The sequence below is a fragment of the Heptranchias perlo genome, chromosome 23 (assembly GCF_035084215.1).
Source record: "Heptranchias perlo isolate sHepPer1 chromosome 23, sHepPer1.hap1, whole genome shotgun sequence".
NCBI classification, from domain to species: Eukaryota; Metazoa; Chordata; class Chondrichthyes; order Hexanchiformes; family Hexanchidae; genus Heptranchias; species Heptranchias perlo.
This window is the reverse complement of record NC_090347.1, coordinates 7,157,815-7,181,872: the sequence shown is the minus strand read 5'-3', so window position 1 is coordinate 7,181,872 and position 24,058 is coordinate 7,157,815. Positions and strand designations below refer to the sequence as shown.

The 24,058-nt window shown below is 41.8% G+C and overlaps 1 protein-coding gene across 12 annotated transcripts in view; it reads right to left on the bottom strand.

Annotated features, from left to right (window-relative positions):
- Positions 1-2,315: 2,315 nt before the first annotated feature.
- Positions 2,316-24,058, bottom strand: part of bptf (bromodomain PHD finger transcription factor) — a 130,085-nt gene continuing 108,342 nt past the window's right edge. For 10 of the 12 annotated variants that reach the window (XM_068003902.1, XM_068003903.1, XM_068003912.1 and 7 more), the window contains 7 exons: positions 22,258-22,483; positions 18,999-19,246; positions 16,073-16,246; positions 14,128-14,320; positions 12,013-12,097; positions 6,927-7,113; positions 2,316-3,858 (listed from right to left, as the gene is read on the bottom strand). In XM_068003902.1, coding sequence (XP_067860003.1) covers positions 3,846-3,858; positions 6,927-7,113; positions 12,013-12,097; positions 14,128-14,320; positions 16,073-16,246; positions 18,999-19,246; positions 22,258-22,483 — 1,126 coding nt within the window. In that variant the 3' untranslated portion in view covers positions 2,316-3,845. The remainder of the gene's footprint in view (positions 3,859-6,926; positions 7,114-12,012; positions 12,098-14,127; positions 14,321-16,072; positions 16,247-18,998; positions 19,247-22,257; positions 22,484-24,058) is intronic. The other 2 variants (XM_068003911.1, XM_068003913.1) reach the window with 1 other exon arrangement.

Here is a 24,058-nt window from a genome sequence, read left to right as displayed (position 1 = left end):
AGGATTCATTATGGTCCTTGTGTGCATTCTGCTTGTAACAGTAAGAACCTGCATATTAAAGAATTCTCTTTAAGCTTACCTCAGTGGAAACAAACTATATTTTATTTATTTTGTCAGTTCTCAATCATTTCAAACTAGATTAACTCCACCACCCCCCCCCCCACCAAAATCGCACAACCCTCTGCTGTCTCATTCAAGTGGCCATTTTGCATGGATGTGTTCATTGACTAGGACAGCATCACAATTAGGCCCGAAACGGTTCTAGATACTGACACTTATCCATTCCCTTAAGAGTCTTGAAAGTTTGAATAATCTCTTGCCTGAACCATTTCTTCAGAGTGATCAATCCTACGCTCTTCAGTCTCTCCTCACAGCACCAATGCTTTAAGCTAGGGATCAGTTTGATTGCATTTTCTGCACTGTCTACAATTTCCGGATGTGCCCGCCTTTGCTCCATATCCCTCGGTAGCCTGACCGAACAAAAATCTATCGATCTCAAGTCTTGAAAATTTCAATTGACTCAGCTTCCACGATCTTTGAGGGGAGTTCCAGATTTCCACTACCCTTTGTGTGGAAAAAATGCTTCCTAATTTCACTCCTAAAAAGTACTTCACATGTTTACTTTCCAAAATTTTTGAAAAGGTACAGCAAATGTATCAATGCTCACCACCACTGGGCTCACTTCACAAGTTATTGTACTCAGAACAACATGTGGGTGATATGCCATTGCCACCACACTTATGGGAGGTATGGGGAGCCACGACAAGGATTAGGCACTTCTATCTGACCATTTTGCTCATGACACCGAGTGCAGGAGGCTTGTTTTTAAAAAGGTATACGAGTTGTAGCAACCACTAGACCTGGTCTACTTTTAAAAAAAAACTTAAGTGGCAAAATGGAGGAAATAAACTTCTGTGGAGACTTTGCAGGCTTGTGTGAATTACCAAAGAAAACCTGACTTTATATGTTTTAGCATTCAGCTGAAGTATACACCAATCACAATATAACTTTTGCATTGGTCAGGGGCCATTCCTTAGATGAAATTTAAAAAAACACAAAAGAAAATTGTGGGTTAACGAAAAATTAAGCTGCACAGGATTATTTTCAAAGTTCAAAGGGGAGCGAGTAAGTTGGGGGAAAGAGACGAGAGGGAGAAAAGAGTACTTCAAATGCAAGTTACAGGTAAGTTAGATCAGTGCTAGGCTGGCAATGAAATTTACCTGGTCGGACCTTCTTCAATCAGCATGCAGTGGTGCACGGGGTGCCGACTGGTGTTGCTCCGAGAGGGTCCTGTAACTGAAATCAGCAGAGCAATGCTGAGCGTGGACACCGGAGAGGGTGGCCTTCTGCAAAGCAACAAAAATAACTTTCAAAATTAAACCTACTCTTTAGGCAGCAGCCCTTTTAAAAAAAAAGTATCTAAATGGGGGTGGGAAGCAGCTTTGTATTTTAAGTACTTTGCTGTACAACTCTAAATGACCACTAGGCCTTCATCTCCTGAAGGTGCTAACTTGCGTTGGGAGTGCAGTTTCACAGCCAATCCTCCGGTACTTCGCCCAAATGGCCATACGTGAGCTAGCCTCGATAGCGAATAGTCCATTCAACCGTGGAACACACCACAGCCGAGTCCATCCCCATCCAATGTCCACACACAAACATGCAGCTTAGACCATGGGATAGTAATCAGGACAGGAACACTTGATTTTTGTTTTCATCTCCCCAGCGCAGGGTCACCAATGGCCCCTGCAACACTCCAGCTGCTGCCCTTGTTTACTTCAGACTGGGTGTCCAAACTTGGATCTTCTGGCCTGCATAGCTTAGTACTACACCTGGCAATGTGAGAATTCAGAGAGAATATTTGGATGGCAATTTCAATCCACTTGTTTATTTTTTAAATATCAGAACTTCAAATGCAAGAACAGTTTTAAAGCAGTCTGGAGGTTTCACACAGTCGGGTATCTGCCGTTGCAGATCGGGAGGACACCATGTATCACTATTAATTCTCCTTGTCCTTAAAAGGGGGTTTTATAAATAACCCGACCTTTATGCTCAAAGAAGTAAGGTTCTCCCAACACACTTCACAGAAATAGCAAGGAAAATTATTTTCTTACCTTTGTGAAATTGAGCGCTTCACAAAGTTAAACTGTAGACCTGGTCTCAATTTTTAAACTGCATTAGTTTCTTCTAACACCACAACCAGGGCAAACTACTGAAGTCTTCTTTCACCAAATTGCCATGAATAAAAATTAATTAATGGCAAAAAAAAGCCCCAGATTTGTGTATTCTTTTAGTGTGATAAAAAGATGACACCAAGGTTGATGTCAAAAACATTACTTTATTGTCTAGGATGAAATGTCCTATCAAGTACAAAAGAATTACTCTTCATAGTTGCCACAATCTGTTAAAAACATAGATAGCAATCTATTGCCTACAGGTAGGAAAGATTTTTTTTTGCAACATTACTCAAAACGAATAAGTTCGTAGATATGAATAAATAGTACAGAAATACTGTGATGTGGTGATGAGATGTGCAGTATTTCACAACTCGAGAGTTAGTCCATAGTTTCCCCCTTTTTTTAAAAAAAAAACTCAATACAAATGCATACAATATGCAGCATTTCAAATTTAAAGTGTCCTTACACCTTTTCCAAATTTTTGTTTCCTTTGTTGGAATTCTTGGAGACCTGAAGTCTCACAAATGGGTCATTTTAAGCACGTACAGAAACACTTGTGGGTTTTCTCTGTGGGAGATAATGGTTTCCTCCATTTATTGTTTTCATATACATCAATATTTCTGAACCGTAATACAAAAAAAACAGAAACCAAAAAAAAAATTTCAGCATCTGACAAATTGTTTACATACAAGATACCTTCAGTACACACCGTTTATTTCAATCTATCAAATTTCTGCAGAGTGATTGATAGTTTTCTGGTGCTGCCCCTTCGCCACTGTGGGCAGTCTAACTCGGAAGCCGCCAATGCTGCCGACCGCTCAGCCAGTGGTCACGCGGAGCTCCACTTCGTTCAGATTGGATAGGAAAAGAAAACTTCTTGTTGGATCCCATTTTGCTGTGCTCACATGTATCTGTATGTACGTGTGTGTTTTGTGTGTGTGTACGTGTGCGCGTGTGTTATGTGAAACGACTCCTTTCAAAGAAAGAAAGGATCAAGGGTTTATCACTCACCGTTACCTACAGCAATTACATAAAAAAAAAGACCAGCTTATCTGCAAGTGGGGTCTTTTTATATCAATAGGAAAAAAAAAAGCACATAATTAGTTGACAAACAAGGGCAGCAGATTCTAAAAAAGAAAGCTTCATCTTTTCTCAGTAATAAATAAATACAGCTGTCAAACTTAAACATGTTTGTTTCATTACAGACAGCTTGCAGCCAGCTTCTTCACTGAAGAACTGTGGTGATGAATTTCGCTGGGAAAACTGAAGCCAGCCCCCTGTCATAACTAAAGCGGACAGGACGCTTCGTGCTTCCCACCCCATGCGAGGTGAGGAGGATGCGACAGTCAAACAGGGCTGGTAAAAGGTGGGGTTTTTTTTTAAAATTATAATTTCCTTCCTTCTCCTCTTCTTTTAAACTCTCCCTTTGAGCTTCTAACAAACAGAATGGGGCTTTATCCGATTCAGTTAACTGATTGGTGCTTGAACAACAGTGCTGGTTAAGGTCAGTCAGTCAGGAAAACCCGACTAAGTGTATCTGCCTCTGGTGGCATCAACTTCTTCTCGCTGCACTCTGAATACGGATTCCTGTTATTCACGCTTTGTACGATTTTGTTCATTGTTGTTTGAAGTCTAGAGAGTGCTGCAATCTACGCAGTAGAGTGTAATCTGTTAGGAATGAGACCTACAGAGCAGAGAAGGGCACATTTCAGTATTTATAAAGTAATAATGAACAACTCAAAAGAATACCAAGGGCTCAATCAACAGAATATATGTTTAACAGAAATCCAGCACTTAATCTACATTTCAACATGGCTGTTTGCAATTCCTTTTTCAAATAAAGGAAGGTACCAAATTTATTTATACAAAAAAAGTGTCAATTCAGATTTTTGAGGTTGTTCATTAAGTTTTTTTTCCTCCCATTGCAATAAAATGGTTATCCAGTTCTGCTCCAGCAATAAACTCAATCATAATCTGACAAAGCAAAAAAAAAATGCACACTGGGATTACAAAAAAGACAATTCAATGTAATTCTCAGGTGTTTATAGATGGAAATCCACAGAAAATGCTAACAATTTTACTACTACAACAACTTATATTTATGTAGCGCCTCTAATATAGGAAATCGCCCTAAGGAACTTCACAGGAGCATAATCAGAGAAAAATGAATCCAAGTCAAGGAAGGAGATATTAGGATGGGTGACTAAAACTTGGACAAAGAGGCAGGTTTTAGGAGGGTCTTAAAAAGGAGAGTGAGAGAGATGGAAAGGTTTAGAGAGGGAATTCCAGAGTTTAGGGACTAGATGGCAGAAGGCACGGCCACCAATCAATCGAGGGGCAAAGGGAGTGGGGGTGCACAAGAAGCTAGAATGGAGGAACATAGAGTTCTTTGATGGTTCTAGGGCTGGAGGTGGTTACACAGATAGGCCTTCGAGGGATTTGAACACTAGGATAAGAATGTTAGAACTGAGGCATTGCTGGACCAGGAGCCAATTTAGGTCAGTGGGACTTGTTGTGGGTCAAGATATGGCAGCAGAGTTTTGGATGAGCTCAAGTTTACAGAGAGGGTGGAAGATGAGAGGCTGGCCGGGACAGCACTGGAACAGTCGAGTCTGAAAGTAACAAAAGCATGGATGAGAGTTTCAGCAGCAGATAAGCTGAGGCAGGAGTGGAGACAGACGATGCAATGGAAGTGGACGTAGGCGATCTTTGTGACGGAAAGGAAATGGGGTCGGAAGCTCAGCTTAGGGTTGAATAGGATGCCGAAGTTGCAAACAGTCTGTTTCAGCCTGAGACAATGGCAGGGAGGGGGTTGGAATCAGTGGCGACGGAACAAAATTTGTGGCAGGGACTGAAGACAATGGCTTCGGTCTTTCCAATGTTTAATTGAAGGAAATGGTGGCTCATCCAGGACTGCATGTCGGATAAGCAGACTGACATCAGAGGCAGCGGAGAGGTCGAGAGAGGTGGTGAGGTAGAGCTGAACCTAATGTCATGTCTCTGGATGATGTCACCCAAGGGCAGCAGGTGGATGGAAAATAGGATGGGCCAAGGATAGATCCTTCGGGGACTCCAGAGATAAATGGTACGAGAGTGGAAAGAGAAGCCATTGCAGGAGATTCTCTGGCGACGACTGGATAGGTAAGAGTGGTACCAGGCAAGGGCAGTCCGACTCAGCTGGACAATGGAGAAGAGGCATTGGAAGAGGATGGTGTGGTCAATCGTGTCAAAGGCTGCAAACAAGTTGAGAAGGATGAGGAGGGATAGTTTACCACAGTCAGAGTCACAGAGGATGTCATTTGTGACTTTGATTAGAGCTGTTTCAGTGCTGTGTCAGGGGCGGAAACCTAATTGGAGAGATTCAAACATGGAGTTGCTAGAAAGGTGGGACACAGATTTGGGAGGTGACAACACGTTCAAGGACTTGAGAGGAAAGAGAGGTTCGGGATGGGGTGGTAGTTTGCAAGGACAGAGGGCTCAAGGGTGGGTTTTTTCAGGAGCGGGGTGATGATGGCAGATTTGAAAGAGAGGGGGGACAGTACCTGATGATAGGGAGCTGTTTACAACATCAACTAGCATGGGGGCCAGAAAGGGAAGTTTGGTGGCCAGTAGTTTCGTTGAAATAGGGTTGAGAGCGCAGGCAGTAGGGTCTCATGGATGAGGTTGGAGGGTGTGAGAGGGGAGATGTGAGAGAAACTAGAGAAAGGTGCAAGTTTAGGGCGTAGGCAGGGTGTAACCTTGGCTTGGTGGGCAAAGGGAAGTGAGGAAAGCAGAGGCAGCTGAAGGAATGGTCTCAATCTTAGTAACAAAGAAGTTAATGAGCTCCTCGCACTTGTTGGAGGTAAGTGTGGAGGGCTGATCCCTGTTCCACCCCTCTGCCAATGCCACTCGTGAACTAGTTACCAGGTGGTTTCAAGTGGAACTCAAAGCTTACTTGCCCTTCAATTTTCCTTCCTTTCTTTTTCCCAAAGCACTGTGCCAACACTGACAGCACAAGTCATGATAGAGAACTCTGTTCACGTGTGGGGTTCATGGGCATAAAACCAGCTATCACTTTGTTAGAACATACATTGAAAAGACACACTGATTTGGTACTAAACTGGAGATCTGACTTATTGGGCCCATAGGATGGGCGATGAGAGAAATGGAGTTTTCCTTGCCCAGCACAGACAGCTCCCTCAAGCTGATTTGCACAAAGATATTCTCTCACCTCAAAAGATGTAAAATAAAAATATTTCATATGTTACAATGTCATGTTTTTAATCACAATATTAGGGATTCTACTCGAAACACCCTTTAAACTGGCTTAAGGATTTTCAGAGCAAAACAATCAAATAATTGCGATAGCCAAATACAGTATTAGAATGCAACTGAGCCACTCAGATCAGACAATCCCAGTCTGTGCCAAGTTAGATTCCCAGTTAGCTGATCTCAGCCAGAGTGGCAGTAGGGGCACAACTGCCTTATGGCCCCAGGCAGCAAAGGGAAAAATTTGCTGGAGTTCCCACTCCCAGCTATAATCCAGTGACTCCTGTCGAAAGAGCATGTGTGGAGACCATGGGTTAACAGGAAAGGGCTTGATTGAACACCCTGCCAACACTTACTATATAAGCTCACACATGAAGAATGCCCACTTGGGTAGAGTACTGAAGGGTGACTGGGAGCAATGGTGCGAGATCCAGCAAGCAAACAAGAATATTTAAGCAAGAGCAGCTACAGTGGCATGCCTACCATCAACCATCACAGTCTCACCTGTTTGCCTTGAAAGTCTTCAGTTTTTGTACAAAAAATGATTCTAGAACCTCTGCACATTGATAAAACGGTGAATCACTGGGGTTATAGTAGCGGCAGTTGTCAAAGATTTTGGTCATGTCACCAACAAAGTCTGTCAGTTTCTTGTAGAAGCGATGATGCACCCTTTCTTCCATGGTAGCAAGATCTGGATTGAAAAGAAATCACATGCTTGATTAAAATGTTGGGACAAAATCCAAGTATCCTCTGCTCTTTACAGCAGTGAAGTACTATAAAGTAGGTGTCTTGGAGTGATGACTATCTCCACTCCACTAGTATTTTACTCGGTACTGATGTCTATTGTCTTCTTTGCATCTTAAAATTTTAAAGATGCAGTGATCATAATAAAAATTCAGACAGCAGCGAAAGGAACTACCAGCAGAGAAGAAATATTTTTAACCGTTATAATGAATTACTGATGTGGATGCATGCAGCTGTGTGTTTATGCTACAGATGTCCATTTGTCACAGCTTTCCTGCCAATCATGCAGGCATATATCAGGAGCCAAAAAAAGATAAACACTAAGCACACAAGTAGTTCTTCATAGTTAGAGATCTCAGTTGCAAAATGTTAACTTCAAAATGGATGGAGTGAGGAACATTTTTTCCCTTTCAGAAATCTTCAACTACTTAAGAAGCTAAACAAGAATAACATGAACAAGTTACATTTGAATGCACTCCTATCCAACACAGGTCACAAGTGAATATGGAGACGGAATGACATAGAAAAATGTCCTCTGGCGCTTCTCAGAAGGGTAATCAGAGAAAAATGGACACTGAGCTGAGGAAGGAGATATTAGGAGGGGTGACTAAAAACTTGGTCAAAGAGATGGGTTTTAAGGAGGATCGTAAAAGGAGTAAATGACCACTAGGTTATTGTCAATACTCCTCTCCATCTAGCCAACTGGATTTGAACACATGTTACCCAGGCAAAGCTTTCCCTGCTCCTTGGCTCTAGAGGTTCCTATTCAACCTCTCCTCACTGTCAGACATCTAATTTGACAATACTGACAAAGAATTACAGTTCTTTTATTTTTAACCCAGCAACCTTGTTAAACATAGCAGGACGGTGAACACATTTCCTCATTGCTTAACTCCTGATTAATTTGGAATACATTTCCCCATATGGTGCACAAGTCAACCAGGTCTAATTTTGCATACATGTGACAGTTAACTCAAATAGGCAGAGTCCTGCAAACAGATTACCTGTCTATCCTTCTTGGATGAGACATGAAAGGTGCATTTCACCCGTGGGCCATTGTGGTGACTTAAACAGGGCTGTTAAAATTGGATAGCCATGTAGTGAAGGAAAGAATACTAGAGCCTGGTCTTTAGTTGCTTTCCAAGCCTTTATTCAGAGATTCCCCTTACACACACACACCACATCCTAGCTAAGCTCTCCTATAAAATGGATTTAGAGTCCCCAATTGATACCCACCACCTGAATACAATTAACACTAACTGATATAAATCATACAATTAACAGGGATGGTGGGAGTGGGCAGAAAGATGGCTTAAACTCACCGTCGCACTGCACTCAATATCTCACCATAACTATGCTTCTTAGCGTCACCAAGAGAACTACAATGCTTCTACATTTCTTACTGTGGTCAGCACTTTCAAAACACAAACTCAAACAGCAGATACAGACCAGAAGGTCCCAGGTTTGATTCCCAGTCTGTGGTGGGTTAGCTGGTTTTAGAGGGTGCATTTGGCTTCATAAGGTCACTATGAAGTTTAACTCTAATGGGTTTCAAAGCCACACCTTTTGAATAACTTCTAATTTGCTCACTAGAGGTTCAAAATGCTATCCACTGGGCAGGGCCAGCTGGCTATATTTACTCCAATATAGAAAGTGAATTCATGGCATTAATTTTCCCATTTTGCCCTATTTCTAATGGATTTTCATAGTTCTTTCAACTTCTATCCAGCAATTCCTGCTCGAAAGTGCACACGTGTTGACTTTGGGCGAGGACAGCAGCAGGCTTAACTGTGAAGCTTCCATAGCTGAATAGCCTACCAACACTCAGATGTAGAATGGCCACTTGGGTAAGCTGGCATATGGAATGGTAATCCAGCAAGAGATAGCACCTTCAAGAGAGGAGTGGAGAAACTTTCCCCCCCCAAAAATACTGAAAGACATTTGAAGGAACTTTTATGCCATGTATGAAAATTAAATTGGGCCCAGGCAATTACATGGTAATGTTTTTAACACTCGCTTTTGCAAATTCATTTGTTTTCTTTGTAAAGAGCAAATTCTCCAAGTTCTTTAAGTGTCATAAGTAATAAAGTGCTATAAAAAGCCCACCGGTTTGGATTTAACCTACTGGAAAACATTTGTTATGGTCCAAGTTCCCTTGTGCTAAGTGAGAAATGTTAAATTTTTGTCTTGTTTAATGTCCTGTGGAGGCAGATTGTTATCATTGCACGCCCTGGCCACTGCCTTCAAACAGTCATCACCCGTGAGACCAAAGCTACTTAAGTGTGAAAGACCCAGGGATTAAGCCCCTTTCATCTAGATATTTATGCCCCTTATTTGTCATCAACACAAAAACAAGCTGCTTTCCAAGTCTGTAATTTACAGTCTACTTTGTTGTTTTGATTACTCTTCCACAAATTAAATTCTGGAGACAGAGAAGGATAGGCATGCGTAACTTTAAAAAAAGTCAAAACTGTTCATGTAACAATCAGATTAGATACAATGGGATCAAATTAAGGCTCCCACTATTATACAAACTGTGAATCAGGTCTGCTTTTAAAACACCACTTTGAATACTCCATATACTCAGCTAACTATTATTACACAACCCAGCTTTCTAATCAGTTTTCTGACTAGATACATCCATCTTCCCTCTCCTCCTTGCCCCAGTAACAACCCCGAACGCCACCCCTCCCATCATTCCAATGGCTCCCAACTTTTAGTCCAAGATCAGGTGGGAAAAAGAGAATTTTTAAAAATTGCCATACATGAAATGGGTCCACTCATGCCTGAACACAGTTGTTTTAAAAATAATTCTCCCCCTTCAATTCTCCCCTCCTCTTGAAGCAGCTGACGCATAGAAACATAGAAAATAGGAGCAGAAGTGGGCCATTCGGCCCTTCGAGCCTGCTCTGTCATTTAATATGATAATGGCTGATTCTCTATCTCAATTCCATATTCCCGCTCTCTCCCCAGACCCCTTGATGCCTTTTGCGTCTAGAAATCTATCTAGCTCCTTCTTAAATATATTCAGTGACTTGGCCTCCACAGCCTTCTGTGGTAGAGAATTCCACAGGTTCACCATCCTCTCAAGTGAAGACATTTCTCCTCATCTCAGTCCTAAATGTTCTACCCCGTATCCTGAGACTGTGACCCTTCGTTCTGGACGCCCCAGCCAGGGGAAACATCCTCCCTGCATCCAGTCTGTCTAACCCTGTCAGAATTTTATATGTTTCAATGAGATTCCCTCTCATTCTTCTAAACTCGAGTGAATACAGGCCTAGTCGGCCCAATCTCTCCTCATACGACAGTCCTGTCATCCCAGGAATCAGTCTGGTGAACCTTCGCCTCACTCCCTCTATGGCAAGTATATCCTCTCTTAGGTAAGGAGACCAAAACCACACACAATACTCCAGGTGTGGTCTCACCAAGGCCCTGTATAACTGCAGTAAGACATCCTTGCTCCTGTACTCAAATCCTCTTGCAATGAAGGCCAACATACCATTTGCCTTCCTAACTGCTTGCTGCACCTGCATGCTTGCTTTCAGTGACTGGTGTACAAGGACACTTTGTACATCAACATTCCCCAATCTATCACCATTTAAATAATACTCTGCCTTTCTGTTTTTCCTTCTGAAGTGGATAACTTCACATTTATCCACATTTTACTGCATCTGCCATATATTTCATAGAATAGAATAATAGAATCATAGAAGTTTACAACATGGAAACAGGCCCTTCGGCCCAACATGTCCATGTCGCCCAGTTTATACCACTAAGCTAGTCCCAACTGCCTGCACTTGGCCCATATCCCTCTATACCCATCTTACCCACGTAACTGTCCAAATGCTTTTTAAAAGACAAAATTGTACCCGCTTCTACTACTGCCTCTGGCAGCTCGTTCCAGACACTCACCACCCTTTGAGTGAAAAAATTGCCCCTCTGGACCCTTTTGTATCTCTCCCCTCTCACCTTAAATCTATGCCCCCTCGTTATAGACTCCCCTACCTTTGGGAAAAGATTTTGACTATCTACCTTATCTATGCCCCTCATTATTTTATAGACTTCTATAAGATCACCCCTAAACCTCCTACTCTCCAGGGAAAAAAGTCTCAGTCTATCCAACCTCTCCCTATAAGCCAAACCATCAAGTCCCGGTAGCATCCTAGTAAATTTGCCCATTCACTCAACTTATCTAAATCGCCTTGAAGCCTCTTTGCATCCACCTCACAACCCCACCATCCCACCTAGTTTTGTGTCGTCAGCAAACTTGGAAATATTACATTTGGTTCCCTCATCCAAATCATTGATATATATTGTGAATAGCTGGGGCCCAAGCAATGATCCCTGCGGTACCCCACTAGTCTCTGCCTGCCATCCTGAAAAAGACCCATTTATTCCTACTCTCTGTTTCCTGTCTGCAGACGGTTCTGCAGACCAGCAGCTTACCAGTACCTCATCGAAGCAGTCATGCTTCACGTATACGCTCAGGCAGTGAGTGGGGCAGCAAGTTATTCTACCACTGGAGGCACCACAGTCCTACTAGAACAGAAACATTTGTTTTCCTGTTCACTCCATTCTCATGTCCCTGTACAATGCCCAGGTGAGGGAGGACAGGTAACCTTCTCCCATTCCTGCTTTACAGCCAGCCCTCAATGAGGTGCGTGTGACAAACTTTCATTTCCTCTCCCCTGGCGAAGCACCTTGCCTCCTTCAATGGTATGGCTGAGACTGGACTATGCACATCCCAGGGAACAATTTCAACAGTACAGGGAAAGACACACAATTGGTAAGATTACATTGCTGCTAATTTGGTACCAGGCTGAAGCACAAACAATGAATGACTTACCCATTGGCTCTTTGATGATACCATAATAATCTGGTGCATCATTGGGATCTACTGGTTCCAAGAAGGGCCAAGCCATTTTATGAGCCTATTGAGGAATCAAACAGTTCTATCATTACACTTAAAATCCTTACTGGAATCACTTTCGTATGGAGCTCCCACCTCTAGTCATTTCCATTTTCTTTAAAAACAAAGGTCAATAGCGTGAAATGGATGCAGGCAAGGAAACTGACTGCCAACTCTGAGCTTTCCGGTGAATGACACACTGGTCATTGTGTTACGAACGTCTGCTGCTCATCTCCAGGTCACTTGAAAGAAATAGTGGAGGGCTGCTAGTGCCTGTAGAAACACACCTAGCACAATCACTGCTTTCAGGCGTGCTGAGGAAAATTTTGGAAGTATGAGTTTGTGGGGGGCGGTGATGGAGATGGAAGGGAATTTGAAAGGTACATCGCTCTTGGCAAATCCACCTGTCAAACAGTGGGTGCAGCTACTTTCCAAGGATTGAACAATACACTCCAAACAAGGAACTAAACATGTGGAGCGTGATTCCACATTCTTCCCTCTTGTGGCAACACATACTGGAGCTCCTTTGCCTAACAGCAGCCACTGTTAAGTTTTCTTCAGAAAAAAAATTCAAATTGGCAGCTTGGAAGGTGCAGCAATAGAGTGATAAACTTTAAGTCTAAATCATATCCATAGTGGATATACGTCACAAAAAAACCTTACATTTTGTGTATTCTACGTACGTTGGCATTCCTAAACTTGCCCTTGTGTACAGGAATGTAGAATGAAATATATATTACTAAAGGCTCAATTTATCTACTTTCAGGTGGGGGGAGAAAGAAATAGAATCGAGAGGCACTTAGCACAATCCACAAATGCAACTTTGGGCAGTAAGGCTTTACAGAATAAGTGTCAAGTACAAGTTTAACAATATAATTGCGAAATGTGACTAATCAGAGTTTCATTGACCCCGTGAACCCGGTCTCCAAATCCCATCTCAAGGTCCAAAAGCAATAAGTTAATGTGCACCCTCCTGCAAATACAAGGTTTATTGAACCAGTGAAGCTCAACCTATGCCAGTTAATCATTTCTTTGCTGCTTCAACTCTCAGATGAGTGCGGGAGACATACTCAGACATATCGATCCAAAGTACCAAATGGCAAAAAACTGAATATATTTAAATAAATAGACAATGCGTTGGCATCTTCAACAATCCAGATATTGGTGCAGCCCAAATAAAGGTTCATATAAAAGGTTTTAAATGGATCAGATTTGAACAGAATTTGTACCTCATAATTTAGTTGTTTTACATTTTCAGTTAACACACCTTTAATTTATTTTTTATTTTAGCATGGTTTTGAAAATTCTTTTAAAAATTCACCATTTTACTGGCAATAAATGCTTTGCTGCAGATTTGTATTAAATTCCATCAGTATTTAACCAAGGCACCTTGTGCAGAATGCTCTAGTAGAAGGCCGAGCCTGAACCCTTCATGATTAAATGAGGTTTAGTACTCAGCCAGCTACCAGATGAGTTGCTTTAAATTGTACAACCCTGTCAGTTTAATTTTTTTTTTTGGAGGGGGTGTGGAGAAGTAGCAGTATCACTACTCCCACATCGCAGGAGGATTGTTAGACTATTGCAGAACATCACTATCATAAGCTACAGAAAGCTATTGCCTAGGTTAAGAACATAACATAAGAAATAGGAGCAGGAGTAGGCCATTTGGCCCCTTAAGCCTGCTCCGCCATTCAAGATCATGGCTGATATACCTCAACTCCACTTTCCCTCCTGATCCCCATATCCCTTGATTTCCTTAGAGTCCAAAAATCTATCGATCTCAGTCTTGAATATACTCAGCAACTGAGCATCCTCAGCCCTCTGGGGTAGAGAGTTCCAAAGATTCACAACCCTCTGAGTGAAGAAATTCCTTCTCATCTCAGTCCTAAATGGCCAACCCCTTATCCTGAGACTATGCCCCTAGGCTATCCCGCAGTAGAAGTAGGGGGTATGTTTTTGGTGAAAGTGGAAAAAACATAAATGAGGGAGGGAGGGAGGGAAGAAAGAAAAAGTTAAAGGTATCAAAAGTATTTATTGCATAAACTTTCTCACCTGTAAAGAGCGCAACACTCGTCTAAGACCCTCATAGTCTTTGTCTGTAAGCGGGCTGAGCACAGTCATAGCATCTTCTGTAGACTGGCACTGAGGGCAGACATACTCATCAATGAGATCTGCCTCACTCTGTAGTATGCCAACACAGCGCCCATGGTACCAGTTCTGGCAGCGGTCACAACCAATGTAAAATCTATGGGTTTAAAAAAATACACATACCATTTGCTACCAAACTTCGCAGTTAAAACAAAACAAAATACACATGGGTTAGTTATTATTCAGTTTCTTCTGTCAGGCTCTCCTGATAGCACTAAGTATTCATCGAGAAAGTAGTTGAGCCATGCAGACCAGAAGGTCCCAGGTTCAATCCCCAGTCTGTGCTGAGTTAACTGATCTTGGGAGTAGGGTGTGACAATTGGCTTCAGAACCCAGACTGGAAAGCATCAGTTCAGGTTCCCATTCCTGATAGTTATCCCGCAACCCTTGTGTTAAACAACTTGCCAACACTTCTCATCAAGGCTCACACATGAAGGATGGTCATTTATGCGAGTCACCTATGGGTTCTGGTTGCTTGTGCGCACCAAGCAAGAAGTCAGTTGAGGAGGGGAGGGGAGAAGGTTAGTAAGAAAAAAAAATTAATCAAATTCAAATTAGGACCCAATAACTTTAAAATTGCAAAGCCGTGCAGGATTACATGCAAGGCGGAGGATTAGAGAATCCCAAATTTATATTGGGAAGTTCTTGATGCAAGTCACAAAAATAATTTGCTCATTATGTTTTAGTATTCCAGTAACAAAAAAGATTAAATACTGCCACAACGACACCAGAAGTGCATTACTGCAAGGCTAAGTGATAGAACTTATATAACATTTGTTCTAGAATGCTTTATATTCTGAGACACTATTTTAGACATAATTCTGCTTTTCTTTTGACCTCAGTGCACAAGTCAAATTTTGTCAACTTGAGATTACAAGCCATAACAGAGCCTTCTGTCAACAAAGCAAGACACGTGATATTTGAAACCTGTAAAAATACACTATGTTAGACACAAACCTTCCAAAATGCATAACTCTGAATCCCTCTTGCAGAATTCAAGTTTTTTTAAAAAAAAAAGTAAAAGCACTTCAAACAGTTCAATAGTGAAATCAATAGTTTTTTCTTCTACCTGAATAACCAATTTTTTCCCCAAAGTAAATAATGTTTCTACCAGTTCCCCCAGTAGATTGAAGATAAAATACACTGCTGCAGCTCCCCACAGTGGCTCAGACAGTAACAGAGCCATACAGACCAGGAAGATGCTTGGTTTGATTTCCAGTCTGAGCAGTTAGCTGATCTCAGCTCGGATAGTGACAGAGTGCTCCTGGGTTGTGATGGAAGTGGATAGGGGAAGCCAGGGCTCTTAACCTTGACTGTCATGCCTGCTGAAAAGTGTAATGTTGGGGCAAGGCCATGATTAGGCTAGCTGTATATACCTCATATGGTTCAAAAGCCTGCCAACCTTCACTGCCTAAGCTCATAAATGAAGAGTACTCACTTGGTCAGGTTACTAGAACGCTCAGAGCCAGTGGGACTGTACCCCAGCAAGGAGTCAATGCCTTTGGCAAGGGGAAAAAAAAGTAGTGGAAAAGCAAAGAAAAAAAATTGGGCCTGCTAAGTGGTAACCCTAATTGCTGAATGGAAGAGACCGCACAGCATTATATTGCACATCAGTCCAAATTTAAGAAAAAAATACACAACACTGCAGAAACACCATGGTCTACAGATGGGAGATATCAAAAAAACTGAGCAGTAACAAATATCACAGGTAAGTTTAGTATGATTTCATTCAGTTTGCATCACAACCAGCAGGTAAGAAACATCTAAGGAGGACAATACTGCATGCCTGTCACTCAAAAGGAAAACTTTCACAGGGCGATACAAAGTCTCCGTTGACGTTTCAGCTTACTGTGATTCGTCGTATGGTGTTCTACAGATACAGTAGAGCTCCTCGCTGCTGCCCTCCTGTGCTCGTTTACACTCATTGCAAATGTACTCATCCATTTTTTTAGCCTCTTTTTCTGTGATACCAACACATTCTCCGTGATACCAGTTCGTACAGAGATCACAGCCAATGTAGAACCTGAAAAACGAACACACACATCGGAGTGTGTTTAAGTTTCTCTCTTCCCCCTCCTATCAGCCACAAACCTTTCATGTAGAGGCAACCTGGTGGTGCAGCACACTGGTGTGCTGACGTGTCGGGCCGGAGTAGGAGGATAAGCATTCCGTCCCACAGGGCAACACCCTAATCTCAGCCAGGCTGTTGGGGGAGGCCATGGTCCTCCACAGCGAAGGAGGACGGAAAACTGGAGGGAGAGTCAGCTTAGGCTGCACTGCCACACCTGCCAGTGACCAATGACAGTGGCTCTGGAAAAATATGTCATTTGTCTGTCACCTTAGTTTGGGAATGTTGCATGGCATAGAAAAGCTAAAGGAGAAAACAGAAAAATGGTGCATGGCATGGAGGAAGCTAATGAAGAAAATAGAAAATGGGGGACAGGACAATGCTTTTAAAAAAAAACATTCCAAGTATTTACAGCCCTTTGTAGTTTTGGAAATGCATGCAATTCCTATCCACAAAAAATATTTTATCCCGTTATCCACACAATCACTGAAGCAAGTGGGATGGTCCAACCTATGGATATCTCCTTGGGCAATGTCAGCACCCCCTAACTGGTCTACCAGGAGGCACAACAGACTGATTGAGCCTTATCCTCGTTAGTCCCTCTCTCCCTCTGCTTGTGTGAAATGGGGAAATAAAAAACCCTTTTAGGCTAACAAAAACATTAGCTGTATAAAGCTGGTATTTGGACTTGGGGAGCTTCCCAGATAGCAGCCCATGTGATGACATTGGTTAACAACCTTAGCCACAATTCTGAATAAGTAAAATTCAAGAGGAGTGGGCACTCTAGTCATTTCATGGTTACTGTACTTGAAGCTGCCTTTTTGTTTTTTTTGCTGAAGGTGATATTCTCTTCTACAGGATTATTTCCACCCCGTTCTCCCTGCACAATGCTTGGCCAGTAGAGTGGTTGAGCAACATACCCCAATGGCAATGTCACAAACTGGCAACTGTGATGGCAGCCGGACAGACTTTCTCCCACACTCTGGCCTCTTCTCTTCACAGTGGTACAACCGGAATCGGTAATACAATACTATAAGGAAGTCACTAGCACAGACCTTGCCCCATAACTCTAAAGCACCACGCGTTAAAGCATCACTCTTTTCCAGAAACAAAAATTGGGCATGATTTGTTTCACTGCTTAAGAAATATTCAATCTGGAAGTCTTTACAAGCATTTGTGGAGCAGAACCACACTATGCAGCAGCAAATAGGCTTGCTATTTGCAAAATTCCTATAAGGCTGAATTCCCAACCTCACCCTTCCAAGCTAGAGGTTAGATGCTTCCGCACAGTAAGGGACTGGTCGGTAAGCAACTCTCATGCTGCTGTTGCAGACCTTGGATCAACTGGGCCAAAAACAACACAGGTAGTGCGGCTTCCTACATGATGTCTTGCTTTGGGAAAAGTGCGTGTCTATTATTTTTTGGCGGGGGGTCAGAAAAATGCCAACCAAATTTAAATGAAAAGTAGTACTTGATTACAAATTATTCCAATTTCAGTATGGTTGAATAGTTTCCCTGTTACAGGATTATTAAACATGCATTACCCCTTTTACAGTGAAGTTTTACAGAATCAGAAAAGTATGGAAGAATATATATTAAACAGCAATGATTTTTGCCACACAAATTCTGATTCAACAGGAATAAGAGGATATAGATTTGACACAAGGGCAGAAGGAAGAGGGAAATGCTTGTGCGATCCCTGAAAAAGGTCTTGAACAACAGGGCTAGCTAGATGGGCGAACAACTGCTTTTCATTCCTACCTCATTTTCTTAAATGCTAAGTAGTACTATCACAGACAGATTAAATAGTGAAAAATAAACTTGGTTCATGCAAGGCTGCTGTCTCATAAAACACAGGCAACACACTGGTGCACTGTGTCAGTGTGCTGGAGCACTAATGTGTTGTGGTCCTGCAGGTTTCATCCTCCATGCCAAGTTCCTAGCACTTGCTAAACCAGTTGACAACACAGGAGGTGGCTATTCAGCTCATCGAGTCTGCCAGCTCTTTGCTGGAGCAATTCAAATCTAATCTCACTGCTCTGCTCTCTCCCCATAGCCCTGCATGTACCTCTGCTTCAAATATAAACACTCTTCCCGTTAAAATTTTCAATGGTCTCTGCCATAATTACTCCCTGTGGCAAAGCATTCCATACTCCCCAAGGAGAGGAAATAGTCTTTTTATATTCACCCTATCACAGCCGCAGCTACTTGTTTATTGAAGCCTGGAAACAAGTTGGCTGCATGTGATGTGATTTGGGGAGAAGAGGGCATTGTATCCTCAGGAGTGGGGGGTGGGGGGAGAAGAAAAAAAAGAGTGAGAAAGGGGGAGGGTGGAGAAGGAGGAAAAAAAGGTAATAAACTCCCCACACAAACACAAGTAAAACTTGTTTCATTTCTCCGGTTAATAGCAATTTTCAACTTCCAAATGATAATGGTATGTCACCGGAGATTTTTATATGTACGATGCATGCTTTCCCTTACAAGCGCTCAGAAAGGACTCTACCTTGGTGGAGATTTCAGAGGGTTGCACTGGTGCGGACGTATCAGGAGATTGTGGCCTTGCACGCTAATTTCATGCACCTGCTCGAGCCAACCGGTCTCCTGCACATCCTCTTGGAATAATGCATCAAACCTATGGCAAAAGGCCCTTAAGGAACCGGGAGAAAATTTTAAATATAGGCAGAAGAAATGTTTGTCTATCACATACTTTGATTCATCGTAAGGTGTCTTGCAGATACAATAAAGCTTTGTGTCCTTCTTGGATTCTTTTGAGGTAGTAGAAATCATCTTCTTCTTTTTCGCCTTTGCAGGCTCCTTCTCTTCGTCTCGTTTTCGTTTCTGTGTCACTGTGGTGTGGACCGCATTTGCGGTGGCAATGGCTGCAGTGTGTAGAGCAGCGGCCTGTGCCTTCTCTTTCTCTTTCCTTAATTTATTCCTGTCTTTTTTCAGCTCCTCCTACCAAAAAGGGACAAAAGTTCAGTCATCAGGAACAAATTCACATAACAACTGTGCCGATGCGGCCAAGTGCGTGAGAGCTGGGAGCAATGGCCCTGTATCAGAACACTGCTGCAAATTGTACTCCCTACACAGAGGTTAAAAAAAATCCCACTGAAAGATTTTATAATCACATCAAAAAAAATAGAAAGGTCATTTTCTCAATTTTAGATTTCACCTCCTGGTCTCCTAGCCACGAGAAGGTGGTCGGCCTGCTGCCAGTACCGATGCCTAGAATTCATAGTTTACTTGTGTAGCTTAAAGACCAATCCTGTAAATACCTACCTCCACCCTTACTGCTGGTGATGGCTGACCAACTTGTATTTCATCTAAGTATTAATGGAGATAAGTAACTTTGCGGCAGAGGTGTTGGCACTGTCTGTCTTTTGAACATGTTTGTTTCAGTTGGGCAAGCTGAATTCAGTTTGTGGTTGAACTGCCAGATAGAGCGTCCCTTGGAAGCAACGCATTCCACCCTTTGGCAAAGAAGGAAAGAACTATCACCCAATACCACCCAGCTTGAACTGTACCACCTTCTGTACAATAACAAGAAATCCATGTCCTAGACAATCAAGTGCAGAATTGGATGTGGAAGGTTGTCTGTTTAAAAAAAAAGAGACACACGACAACGCAAAATCGTCGAGCAGAAATTGATAGCCAAGTTCCGCACCCATGAGGACGGCCTCAACCGGGATCTTGGGTTCATGTCACGCTACACGTAAGCCCACCAACGAACAAAAGTTATCTGTTTTTAATACAACGGGTCATTTGCTGTCTTTCTCTTCCTTCCGGATGTTTCTGCCTCTCTCTCTCTCTGTGTGTTTTTTTGGTTGTTTGTATATTCGGTGGCCCTGTAGGTAACACCTCTCTGTCTGAACACTTTGATTGCCTTGGCAATGGGCAGTTGGAAAGACTATCTGTAATCACCAGGTATTGTTCTGTGATTTATAAATGCGAAAGGTTCGAGGATTTCATTTCCACATTCACTTGAGGAAGGAGGAAGCCTCCGAAAGCTTGTGGTTTTCAAATAAAATTGTTGGACTATAACTTGGTGTTGTAAAATTGTTTACAATTGTCAACCCCAGTCCATCACCGGCATCTCCACATCATAAAAAAAGATTTGGGAACGAAATAGGGAGAGTCAAAAAACAAAACGCTAATAGTAAGAATCTTATGAATTATTACAGGAATGCAAGTAATAACATACAAGCAAAATTGAAGCCCATGGGATTAAATGGGCAGCGGCAGCATGGATATGAAATTGGTTAAGAGACAGAAAGCAGAGATTAGTGGTGAATGGTTGTTTTTTCAGATTGGAGGGAAATATAGTGTCATATTCCCCAGGAGTCGGTATTAGGACCACTGCTCTTTTTGATATTTATTAATGGCCTGGACTTGGATACAGGGAGCACAATTTCAAAGTTTGTAGATGACACAAAACTTGGAAATGTAGTAAACAGTGAGGAGGATAACAACAGACTTCAGGAGAACGTAAACAGACTGGTGAAATGGGCAGACATATGGCAGATGAAATTTAATGCAAAATAGTGTGAAGTGATTCATTTTGGAAGGATGAGGAGAGGCAATATAAACTGAAGTGGTACCATTCTAAAGGGGGTACAGGAACAGAGACTTGGGGGTTCACATACACAAATTTCTGAAGGTGGCAGGACAAGTTGAGAAAGCTGTTCAAGAAGCAAAAGGGATCCATGGCTTTATAAATAGAGGCAGCGAGTACAAAAGCGGGGAAGTTATGCTAAACCTTTATAAATCACTGGTTAGGCCTCAGCGGGGGTATTGTGGCTAATTCTGGGCACTACACTTTAGGAAGGATGTCAAGGCTTTGGAGAGGGTGCAGAGCAGATTTACCAGAATGATATCAGGAATGAGAGACTTCAGCTATGTGGTGACCGGAGAAGCTGGGATTGATCTCCTTAGAGCAGGGAAGGTTAAGGGGAGATTTAATAGAGGTGTTCAAAATCATGAGGGATTTTGAGAGTAAATAAGGAGAAACTGTTCCCACTGATGGGTGGGTCAGTAACCGGAGAATACAGATTGAAGATAATTGGCGGAAGCACCAGAGTGGAGATGAGGAGAAATATTTTTACACACTGAATTATGATCTGGAATGCACTGCTTGAAAGGGTGATGGAAGCAGGTTCAACAATAACTTCAAAAGGGAATTGGATATATCTTTGAAAAGGAAAAATTTGCAGGGCTATGGGGAAAAGGCAGGGGAATGTGATTAATTGGATAGCTCTTTCAAAGCAAGATGGGCTGAATGACCACCTTCTGTGCTCCAAGATTCTATAATTCTAGGTACTTCAATTGTTGAGAGATTTGAGCACCACGGAACTGTGCGAAGAGCAAGTAGTTCTTCCATTGTCCTGGCCAAAATCTCTGCCTCAACATCAGCAAAAATATTAAATTGATCATTCATTTCATTGCTGATTGTAGGATCTTGTTATGTGCAAAAATGATAGTTTCCATGTTTGTCACAATAGTGACTACACTTCAAACTAATGAGGTGCTTTGAGACATTTTTGAGAGATGCAGCAACGTGATGCAGGGAGGATGTTCCCGATGGCTGGGGAATCCATAACCAGGGGTCACAATCTCAGGATACGGGGTATGTCATTTAGAACCAAGATGAGGAGAAATTTCTTCCCTCAGAGGGTGGTGAACCTGTGGAATTCTCTACCACAGAAGGCAGTGGAGGTCAAGTCATTAAATATATTCAAGAAGGAGATAGATATATTTCTTAATGCTTAAAGGGATATGGGGAAAAAGCAGGATACAGGGTACTGAGTTAGACGATCAGCCATGATAATTTTGAATGGCGGAGCAGGCCCGAAGGGCCAAATGGCCTACACTCTTGCTCCTATTTTCTATGATTCTATGAGAAACAAATGCAAGTCTTTCTTTCTTTAACACTGTAAACAAACTTAAGTTGATGCTTATTTGTCCCATACCTGCACCTCAATTTGAAGCTCTTTATCTAACAATGCCCTTTTCTTTAGGATCTCAGCCTTCAACTGTTCTTTGTGTTTGAACAACAGCGCTGATAGTTTGGTGGCATTCTGTTTACTGCGCTTCTGCTCCACATTCTCATCTCGCTTTCTTTTCTTTGCCGCTTGCTTTTCTTCTTTGTCAATTTTATCCAGAATATACTTCATGACCTGGTTACACACAATCATTCTGGATCCAAAGAGAAAGAAAAAAAAGTGAAACAGATCTCAAATGCACTTTCCAATGATTTACACCATTCGCTCCATGAAATATTTTGCAAGATATTGTTAATATAAAAAAAAATTCCTTATAATATAATCTCTTTGCATTACAAACCACCACCAGCTGATGGACAGGTTCAGAAAACTTCAATTCTGCGCTAACAACTTGCATTTCCCAGTGTCACAGGCTGATTAAACTCCTTCAGAAATTTTACTGCAGTGAAAACATCTAATTTGCTGCTGTGTGATGGATTTCTCTGACTTTGAACTATTTTCCAACAGCAAGAATATTAGCCAAATATTTGATGGGGAGAGATTATCATAGTGTTACCAACCTTGAGATTGTTTGTTGGAGCAAAATCAGGTCAAATCTATGCAAGTCCCAACAAGACAGAGTCTAGTAATCTCTTAAATATTCCAATTCAAGGTCCTGATGATAATTAATCAGGAGTCAAACAGGTCATTTTCCCTGTGATCTCCCAGGCTACTGTGGTCAATCTCAGTTGTGTTGTTGCAAGAAATCACCAAGCAGAAGCTAGACCCTTGCATAGTCCTTGCAGCTATTATCACAACTAAGGGATCAAACCTGGAACTTTCTTGGTCAGTACAATATGGTACACCATTTTAGAAAAAGCAACTTAAAGATAACATACAGGATGTATTTTTTGAAACAAGACCTCAGCAGGTTCAGGAATAGAATGCTGAAGGGGAAATCCTCACACAATTCCAAAGGGAATGAACTATACAGGCACTGGTTACCTCTCATTATTATTTTACATTTTAAATCCACTGGATAGACAACTTCAGAACAGACTTGCATTTTATGTCAATGCAGAGGGATTTCTGCACAAAATACCTGCTCACAGGTCATGACAATAGGATGTATAAGTTTATATTCTAGTCTTCCTTTTACTTCATCATCCCATCAGTGCCCAACATTCATGAGACTTACCAGTCAGACACTTAAGTCAGTGCTTAATTGTAACATAGTAAAGTTTTGTTGTTTAATAAAAAACTATATACTACTTAACACAAATACTACCTGTGAGGGACACATTAGATCGTGTAATTCAATCTCAGGATTTCAATTAAATATTATTACTGCCAAATTATAGCTGTGTAACTCCCTCAGATTTAATTTTATTTATATTATAAACATATATGCTATATAAAAGCACACAGATAGAATTGTGTCACAGCATAAAATAGAACTTCTCCTATAAGAAGCCAAAACTCAAGCTTTTCTTGCGCATGTAAAAAAAAACCCAGTAAAACAGCCATCAATACCAAGTTGTACTCTCTCAATGAGAAACTCCTTATTAGTAATGGATGACAAAGAAGGCTGGCACATTATAATCCTTAGTAATTGCTTACAGCATTTTATAGTGAATAATCCACCAGTGCATTTTGTTAGAATAAGAACAGGGTCAATTAAAGCATCAGGTTAGAGCCAAGTGCTTTAATTAGCTGTGCCCTCTATTTCACATGTAAACTTTCTGCATCGTTCAAGTCCAACCATTAATACACAGTCCAGGATAAGCCA